At 49.7% G+C, this 10,017-nt stretch overlaps 1 protein-coding gene across 1 annotated transcript; it reads left to right on the top strand.

Annotated features, from left to right (window-relative positions):
• The first annotated feature begins 745 nt into the window (after positions 1–745).
• Zdhhc24 (zinc finger DHHC-type containing 24) lies at positions 746–5,119 on the top strand. Its single transcript, XM_042675685.1, is given in 4 exon segments — positions 746–924; positions 926–1,068; positions 2,518–2,795; positions 4,520–5,119. Coding segments are annotated over 4 exon segments (855 nt in total). The 5' UTR covers positions 746–786; the 3' UTR covers positions 4,816–5,119.
• The last annotated feature ends 4,898 nt before the right edge of the window (positions 5,120–10,017 follow it).

Raw genomic sequence — 10,017 nt, 5'->3', positions numbered from 1 at the left:
GCCCGGGTAGGGACCAGATAAGAGGGTGCCCAGAAGCCCAGGACCGCAGAACTGGGGGGACGCTGGGATAGATCGAGGCCCGGGTTCCGCGGCTCGCCGAGGGGGCTGTGTGACTTTGGGAAGGCCACGAGCCCTCTCTGTCTCCTCTATAGAATGTCCCTAAGGACACTAGCATGGGCGACGGGCCGCCCTCCGGTCCGGCCCGGCTCGCGCCCCGCGGGGTGGGAAGCAGAGCCCTGTGCCCATTTCACAGTCAGAACCGCCGAGGCGCCGAGCTGCTCTGAAGGTTTTCTGGAGTGATGGAGACACCTGAGCGCAGTGAGGGACTCCAAGCCAGCTGGATAGGCCTAGGCGGGGGTATTAATATCGGGGCGAACGGGGGAGGGCGTGTGTGTGGCGGGGAGAATGTGCTGAGCCGGGAACCCCGACGCCACCGAGGCTGCAACCCAATCTCCGCCGCGCGGCACCAGGCCCGCGGCGCCGGCGGGCGGGGCTTTCCGTGGGAGGGCGGGGCTGTCCGTGGGAGGGCGGGGCCTCCTGGGGCCGGGAGGGCGAAGACTGAGCGGCGTCACCCGGACGGTAGCACCAACCGGATTTCAAGCCTCTGCTGGCTCGCGCGGCCGACCAATCAGCTCTGCGCATCTGTGACCGCTCATTTAGAGCCTAGCGCGCTCCGCTCCCCTTTCGAGTTTCCATTGGCTATCGTAGACGTCCGTCGGCCTTTATTCCCGCCCCAATGCGGAAGCGGCGAGGTCCTCGGGATCCGACTGTGGATGGGTCCGGACTATGGGGCAGCCCTGGGCGGCTGGGCGAGCCGAGGGGGCTCCCGCGCGGCTGCCGCTCGTGCTCACCGGATTATGGGCCGCCGCCGTGGGCCTGGAGCTGGCCTACGTGCTGGTGCTAGGTCCCGGGCCGCCCCCGCTAGGACCCCCTGGCCCGGGCCTTGCAGCTCGCGTTGGCTGCTTTCCAGCTGCTTAACCTTGCGGGCAACTTGGGGCTCTTCCTGCGCTCGGACCCCAGCATCCGGGGCGTGATGCTGGCCGGCCGCGGCCTGGGCCAGGGCTGGGCGTGAGTGGGGCGCGCCTGGGGCGGGGGCGGGGCGCAGGATCTGAGGTGTTCGAACTGGATTACGTTAGCATCCGGGTTCTTAGAGCCAGAGCACTCCTTTAGAACCTGGCATGCAAGATGCCAAAGGACTGTTCCTCGCTTAAATACTTACTGATCAGATGGGGGCTTGGGGTAGATTCCAACTTCCTGGAGTTGATTTCAGTGAGGGGCAGGGACAGACGACCAACTACCACCACATTAAGTAAGCAAGTGATGTAAAGTAGACAGGATGGGGGTGCGGAAACAAAAATTAGAATAGGCTGAAAGGGGGATGCGAGTTTCAATTTAAAATAAGATGGTCAATTCTCGCCACTAGAAATATTTGAGGTGAAAGATTTAATAAGCTTGATTTAATTATTCCACTTTCTGTTCAGAAGATCTAACCACACTTTGTACTCAGCAAATATATGCAAGCATAATTGGCCAATTTACGATTGAGAACTTAAATATAAGAAGCCAGGCACCGGTGGCTGTCATCCTATCTACTCAAGGAGGCTGAGCAATAAGGATTGCAGTTGGAAGCCATCCCAGGCAGGAAAGTCTATGAGACTCTTATCTCCAATTAACCAGCCAAAAGCTGGAAGTGGAGCTGTGGCTCAGTGGTAGAGTGCTAGCCTTGAGCTAAAAAGTGCCCAGGACCCGAGTTTAATCCCAGGGCTGGTGAAATTGAGGGCAGATTGTTCAAGGCAGAAGGAACAAACCATGTAAAGGCTTTGAGGCAACTGAGTTCTCACCATCTCTGGCAAGGCCAGGGAAACTGGCATAGGGTAGAGGGTGGGGAGAGGGGAAGATTAAGGATGCAAGCCTGTAGGGAGTCACTGGAGATTTTTAAGCCAAGCCAAGACGTGACTTAGGCTTTAAAAGAATCCTTGTGGCCAGGTGCCAGTGGCTCATGCCTGTAATCCTAGCTACTCAGGAGGTTGAGATCTGAGGATCACGGTTCAAAGCTAGCCCTGGCAGGAAAGTCCGTGAGCCTCTTATCTCCAGTTAACTACCACAAAACCAGAAGTGGCACTGTGGCTTAAGTGATAGGGCCCTAGACTTGAGCTGAAGAGCTCGGCCAGCACCCAGACCCAGAGAGTTCAAGCCCCACGACCGACAAAAAAAAAAAAAAAAAAGGTATCCTTGTGGCTGCAAGGATGAAACCAGTGAAGGAGTTGCTGCAGTAATGCTGAGGGCAGTTCACGGTGACTTGGATCAAAGTTTTGCCACTGGGTGCTAAGAGGTCAGAAAAAGACCTTATTAAGACTGGCGGGTGGAAGCCACCTCAGACCTTGGGAAATCGTTAGGCTTGATGAAGGCAGGTGGTTATTTTTGCTTCCTCAGGAGAGGCTCTGGGACTGGCCCTGGGCAGATCTGGGGCATTCAGAGCTGCTTGGGATACTGACCTGTGGTGGTCTTTTCTTGCAGTTACTGCTACCAGTGCCAAAGCCAGGTGCCACCGCGCAGTGGCCATTGCTCTGCCTGTCGTGTCTGCATCCTGCGTCGGGACCATCACTGCCGTCTGCTGGGCCGCTGTGTGGGCTTCCGGAACTACCGGCCCTTCCTGTGCCTGCTGCTCCATGCTGGGGGTGTCCTGCTCCACGTCTCGGTGCTTCTGGGTCCTGCCCTGTCAGCCCTGCTGCGGGCTCACTCAGCCCTCCACACTGCTGCCCTCCTGCTGCTGCCCTGGCTCATGTTGCTCACAGGTGTGGAGGCAGGGAGGCAGGGAGGCAGAGGCCCTTAGAGGAGTCAAGCCCTTTGTAGTGGGAGGTGGGATTTCGTGCTGGTCCTGGCAGTGCCCTGGAGACGAAGTCCCAGTGTCATTTATGGAGGAAGAGGGTAGCTTGGAACTCAGCTGAACATATGGTACTGTATTTTACACAAGACGGGGGCTAAATTCTGGCTTTGAGAATCAGGGTAAGATTCTAGATTTCTTGCAGGGGAAGAAAGATCAGAGGAGCCCATGAGGTAAAAGCAAAGGCTGGTATGACTCTGATATGGGTAATGAGGAGCCAGTGAAAGTTCTAGGCAGAAGAAGGCCCAACCACTGGGCTTGGAAGGAGACCTAAAGCAGAAGGCTGATTGCGATGCCATGTCTGGATGCTGCTGATATTCCTTTTACCTCTGACATCACCCAGGATAAAAAATCAAAGTCCTGTGGCTTTTGTAGTGTACTGGGTTGTGAACTCAGGGCCTCAAACTTGGGAGGCAGTCATTCTCCCTCCGCATCCCAGCTTCCTCCACGTGCTTCTTTGGAGATTTTCCCTGACTTCAGTAGATCTTTTCACCCCTCCATCTCCTCTAGTCTTCCTTCCAAGAGAGTTGTGCAGGCTCCCAGATGCTTTCCCTTACTTCCTGCTCACTCCTGTATCTGTTTCCGCCTGGCTGCTGCCTCTTCCTCACCTGTCAGAAGCCAGGATCTATTTCTTCTAAATCCACAGGACCTCTCCTATTCTCTCCTTTTGATTGTACTAAGATTTGAACTCAGGACCTAGCACTTGCGAGGTAGACTCTGTACCACAGAAACCATTATCACTGTCTTAATTCCAGAACATTTTTACCCCTAAGAAGAAACCTTGAATGTAGCAAACAGCCCCTCCCTATTCCTCTCCAATCCTCCCAGAGCTGGCAGCTACTAATCTGCTTTTCTAGCTAAGCATTTGCATATTTGGGACTTCTCTTAGAAAGGGACTCTTAAAGCATGTGACCTTTCCTGTCTGGCCCCTTACTTAGCAAAGCCCCACACTACAGTTGATTGATTGATTGATTGTGTATGTGTATGCCTGTAATGGGGCTTGAACACATGTCCTTGAGTTCTTACTTGGCTTTTTCACTCAAGGCTAGTGCTCTACCATTTGAGCCATAGCTCCACTTCTGGCTTTTTGATGGTTAATTGAAGATAAAAGACTTTTCTTCCAGGGCTAGCTTCAAACCAGGATCCTCAGATCTCAGCTTTCTGAGTAGCTAGGAGTACAAGCATGAGCCACCAGCGCTTGACTTGTAGTTATTTAACAGGTACTTGTTGCTTGGTGTAGCCAAGATGGTACAAGCTAGTCTACTTTTCCACTGTGATACAGAGTACTGATGTAATTGAGTGACTAAGAATGGTCAGTTTCATGTCTGAGAATTCCTGGAGAGTGGAGAACCTTATTTCATCCCCTTGATCACGGGGCCCAGGGCTTAGGCCTTCACCAAGTTTGTGATACACAGGTGGAAGAGGTCCCCTAGGCAGGGACTGTCTGCCAGCTCCACCAGCGTATTCCCATTGCCCAGCCTAGGGCTGGCTATTGGGTGGCAACTCAGTGTTTACAGACAGCAGGAGTCGGCTCTGCTTCATGGCAGGGAGTAGAGGGAGGAGGGCAGGAGCTGAGCTCTGGGAGGGCGGGCTCCGACAGCTGCCCCCCTGACCTTCTCTGCTCTCTCTCTGCAGGCAGAGTAACTCTGGCTCAGTTTGCCCTGGCCTTCGTGGTGGACACGTGCGTGGCAGGTGCACTGCTCTGTGGGGCTGGGCTGCTCTTCCACGGGATGCTGCTGCTTCGGGGTCAGACCACGTGGGAGTGGGCTCGGGGCCAGCATTCCTATGACCTGGGCTTCTGTGGTAACCTGCAAGCAGCCCTAGGGCCCCGCTGGGTCCTCATTTGGCTCTGGCCCTTCCTGGCCTCCCCATTGCCTGGGGATGGGATCACCTTCCAGACCACAGCTGACGTGAGACTTGCAGCTTCTTGACTCCAGGAGGAGCCAAAACTGCAGGAGGCAGAGGAGAGTGGAGGAGGGGGCGGATAACTCATTTCCTGCTCCACCCAGCAGCAGGAGGGAAACCAGCTGGGCCTTGAACACCTGCAGTGGACAGCTCTGATTCCTTCCTTGGCCTTGCTCCTGCCCGGCTTGGATGCTTCTGTGTCCAGGGCTCTGGCCTTGTGGCTTTGCCCTTTGGGAAGAGAAGGGTCTAGCATAGGGGCTGCTCAGCCGGCTTGGCTGCCCCTCTGCCAGGCTAATAAAGCACCTACCTGGTTCTTGGCCCCACTCCATCTCTGCTGGGTTTTTGGGTTTGTTGTCCTAGATGCTGTTTTTGGTTCCTGTGGTTGTCAAAGAAACCTGAGGGGCCAGGGCCTTGCCCCCCTCTGACCCATGTGTTACTGGATCAGCACTTGATTGCAACTTCTCTGTAGTATGAGTCTCATGGAATCATGGGGCCCGTGGCAGCAGTTTGGCTGCTGCTTTTGTGAGTGACAAGAATATGGGGTAGTAAACAGAGGCAGGATTTGCACTCAGATCTTTGTGCTTTGCACAAAGGTGAGCAGGAGGAAAATGAGGACCAGACATGTCCTGAGGATAGTCAAGCACCTGTGAGAGGTGATGCTGAGCCGTCGGGGAGGCCCGCATCCCTGGCTCTTTGGGAGCTGTTTATTCAATGTTTTATGGAAAAACATGAACAGCTAAGAATAGCAGGCTTCAGAAAAAAAAAAGACTAGGAAATAGCAGAAAGCCAAAGATCCTGACACTCACCATTTGTGCAACTCAGAGCAGAGAATCAGAAGTCAAATTGATGTGTTTGCAAAGGGAGAGACCCAAAAGCATGGCAGATTGCCCCCTAGAGCCAGTGCTTCCATCAGCTTTGGAATGGGTGGAAAATCCATATAGTTTGCTCTGTGTGCTACCCTCCTGCAGTCACCACCTGGAGTGAGATGGGGCACAGGGTTATTTGAAGGAGAAACTGGACCATTAAAGCTCTGGGTGTCAGGGGTACTGAGGGGGCTGGGGATGAGGAAGCTGGACCAAAAATGAAGATTGCAGAAGTCTATAATGTTGTTTGGATGCCCCATGAAATGGCAGGCTTGTCTCCTCCAACCTCCCAGGGGAGCCCATCTTCCTGACAGGCTCTGCCCATACTCTCAGAGGTCATTAGGTGTTTTCTCTTCTTTTATTTTTGTTTTCCACTTGGTCTGCTCTATTGCTATCGCTGTATGTAAACAGAAAAGACACTAGGAACTTCATGTGCCTAGCACTGTGTACTGTATATAAACACTCCTCTTCTGCATCAACTCACTTTTTTTTGTCAGTTGTGGGGCTTGAACTCTGGGCCTGAATGCTGTCCCTCAGCTCTTTAGCTCAAAGCTAGCGCTCTACCACTTGAGCTACAGCGCCACTTCCAATTTTCTGGTGGTTTATTGAAGAGTTTCACGGACTTTCTTGCCCGGGCTGGCTTTGAACTGTGATCCTCAGATCTCAGCCTCCTGAGTAGCTAGGATTACAGGTGTGAGCCACAGGCACACGGCTTCACCTTCTTAATCATGAGGGGATGCTAGAGAATATTTATAGGCCAGGCACCAGTGGCTCACATGTATAATCCTAGCTACTCAAGAGGCTGAGATCTGAGGATTGAGGTTCAAGGGCAGAAAAGTACATGAGACTCATCTTCAACTAGGCAGCAGAAAGCTGGAAATAGAGCTATGGTTCAAGGGGAAGAGGGCCAGCCTTGAGCAAGGAAGCCAAACAAGAGCATAAGGCCATCAATTCAAGCCCTAATACTGTACTTACAAAACTCCTCTACCTGGTGGAGAAAGTTAGTTTCCTTAAAGGTTGTTGTTTCCTTCACTGCCCTGTCTTCCTCTTTCTTTTGCTTCTGTTTGATGTTTGTGCTTAAGTGTCTGAATTTTATATAAACGCAATCATAGTGAGTTTATTCTACAATGAATGACTTACCTTTTCACTCAATAATTATGTCTGTGAGATGTCTGTCACCAAATGATTGCATGTAGTGGTGTAGTGTTTCCTTTCTCTGCTGTGTGGTGGTCATTTGTATGAATATACAACTTTTTCTGGCCTTTTTAATCCGCAACCTATCTGTGGGGACACGAGCTTTGCTCTTCCACATCAGTTTTAGGATCAGCTTGTCAAGATTCAGCAGTGAAACCCACTGACTCTCTCTACATCAGTTTGGAAATGAGCATGTCCATAAAATTGAATTTTCCAGTTCATGAACACAGTGTATCTCCTCACTGAATGTTTCCAATAAAGTGAGACTTTTCTCATAATGATGCCTTTTGGTGTATTCTTAAATATTTAATATTTCAATGCTGTTATATCTGGTTTAGGAAAAGAGGTCATATCCAGCACATCTAAAACTCAACATGCAACTACTTGTAGATTCTTTTGAGTTTTCTGTATCTACAGTCCTGTTACCTTCAATTTGTTTTCCATTTTTTGTTTCTCCATTCTTCTTGCCCTCCTGTAAGAGTCCACTATATATTGTAGGAGCCCCTTCTTTCTGACTTTAGAGAGAGTTTAATGTTTCACAATTAAACATGACCTTAGCTTCCCAAACATTAAATTTAAAGGTATTAAATGAGATGCAGATTTGTTTTCTTCTTTCTGTTTTAGACAGTTTCACCGTGTGGCTTTGGCTGGTCTGGGACTCATGCTCCTGCTTTAGCTTCCTGAGTGCTGGGATCGCAGGTTTGTGCCAACAGGTGCTGTGTAACTGGGGTCTTTATAAGTGCTTGTGTCCACTCAACTTTTTTTTTTTTTGGGTCCGGTTGTGGGGCCTGAACTCTGGGCCTGGGCACTGTCCCTCAGCTCTTCAGCTCAAGGCTAGCGCTCTACCACTTGAGCCACAGCGCCACTTCTGGCTTTTTTTTCTGCTTATGTGGTGCTGAGGAATCAAACCCAGGGCCTCATGCATGCAAGGCAAGCGCTCTACCACTGAGCCACCTTCCCAGCTCTCCACTCAGCTATTGAGTTTTACATGTGAAACAAATTTTAATCACTTTTTAAAAGTCAGATCAATCATTCTCTTGCTCTCCTACTGATTTTAGATTGATTTATTTATTTTGGTGCTTGTTCTGGGATTTGAACTTGGGGTTTAGACGCTGTCTCTGAGCCTTTGCTGCTCAAGGCTAATGCTCTATCACCTGAGCCACCACAGCTCCACTTCTGGCTTTTTGGTGGTTAATTGGGGGTAAGAGTCTCATGGACATTCCTACCTTGGCTGGCTTGTCCAGCCATGATGCTGAGATCTCAGCTTCCTAAGTAGCTAAGATTACAGGCATGAGCCACCATACCCAGCTCCCCCCCACCATATATATATATATGTGTATATATATATATATATATATATTCATTTTTTGCCAGTCCTGAGGCTTGAACTCAGGGCCTGAACACTGTCCTGGAACTTCTTTTGCTCAAGGCTAGCACTCTACTACTTGAGCCACAGTGCCACTTCCGGCTTTTTCTGTTTATATGGTACTGGGGAATCGAACCCAGGGCTTCATGCATGCTAGGCAAGCACTCTACCACTAAGCCACATTCCCAGCCCTTATTTTTTTTTTTTTTAATATAAAGCAATCTTAGAGGAGAATGCCTCTTTGAAAAGATACTGTAACTAAAAACTGAAGAGAAAATAGAATTCAAATCATTGGGAAAAAATTCATACTCAGAAGAGCTGATAACAGAAGAAAAGGATATGAGAAAGAGAGAAGAAAATCAGGATCAATTTTTTCTTTTTGGGAATGGCCCTCAGTCAGATACCAGCCTTAATTAGGAAGTCCAAGGAGAACAGAGAAAGAGGATTGGGGAGAGACATCAATGGAAGCCAGCAGCAGCAGCAGTAGTGTTCCGAGAACTGCAGACTGCACACCTATCTTCACCCACAGCGAAACAGTAAGTATACAGGCAAGTCACAACATTGAAAACCACTGAGAAAAAGGTGGTCAGCAGTAGCAATGACATGGAAATGGACACATAGCCGCAAGTAAAATAATTCCCAACTTCAAATATTATGACTCAACCAAACTAGCACATGTATAAACTGAATAAAGCAATGGTCAGACAAGCAGTGCCTTAAGTATTTAACTCTAATGACTTAAAAAGGTAGCCATGAGCCAGGCTCAGGGGCTGATTATGTAATTCCCAGCTACTCAAGAGGCAGATATCCAGAAGATAAAGGGTTAAGGCCCACCCAGGAGGTGGGGGAGTTCATGAGACACACCTGTGATCCCAACTGCGTGGGAGGTTGTAGAGAGGACTGAGATGTGAAGTTGAAACTTGGCAAAAATATGAGACCTCGTCTGAAAATTAAGTAAATTAAAAACTGGCTAGAGACATGGCTCACGTAGTAGAATGTCTGCCTAGCAAGCTTGAGGACTTGAGTTCAAACCCCAGCACCACCAGAAAGAGAACAAAAGGAAAGGAACCTATGAATATATTTCACCAAGTAAGGAACAAACTAAGAAGATGTGGAACCCAGGGAATAGGGGACCCTCAGAGAATATTCTTTTTTCTTTTTCTTCCAGTTGTGGGGTTTGAACTCAGGGCCTGGGTGCAGTCCCTGAGCTCTTTTGCTCAAGGAAGGCTAGTGCTATTTACCATTTTGAGCCACAGCACCACTTCCAGTTTTCTGGTGGGTAACTGGAGATAAGAATCTCATGGTGGGGCTGGGAAGGTGGCTCAGTGGTAGAGCGCTTGCCTTGCATGCATGAGGCCCTGGGTTCGATTCCTCAGCACCAAATAAGCAAAAAGAAAAAAGCCGGAAGTAGCGCTGTGGCTCAAGTGGTAGCGCGTTAGCCTTGAGCTGAAGAGCTGAGGGACAGCGCCCAGGCCCAGAGTTCAGGCCCCACGACCCCCCCCCCAAAAAAAAATCTCATGGGACTTTTCTGCCTGGGCTGACTTCAAATCATAATCCTCAGATCTCAGCCTCCTGGGTAGTTTGGGATTACAGGTGTGAGCCACTGATGCCTGGCAAAGAGAATATTCTTGTTAGCAAACTATCCCCAGGGAAGCAGAAGATGAATGAAGAAAAAAGAGAAACCATCAAATTGCAACTATTTTATTAGAAAACTATATAAATAAAAATTCAAGGCAATTAGTAACTGGAAAGATTTGAAAGTTCAAAAAATGTCATTTATTTATAACTCAGTTTCTGCCTTTACC

The sequence above is a fragment of the Dipodomys spectabilis genome, unplaced genomic scaffold, assembly GCF_019054845.1.
Source record: "Dipodomys spectabilis isolate Male_0828 unplaced genomic scaffold, ASM1905484v1 ptg000030l, whole genome shotgun sequence".
In the NCBI taxonomy this organism is placed as follows: Eukaryota; Metazoa; Chordata; class Mammalia; order Rodentia; family Heteromyidae; genus Dipodomys; species Dipodomys spectabilis.
The sequence above is the reverse complement of the archived record's forward strand: the minus strand, read 5'-3'. Positions and strand labels throughout refer to the sequence as shown.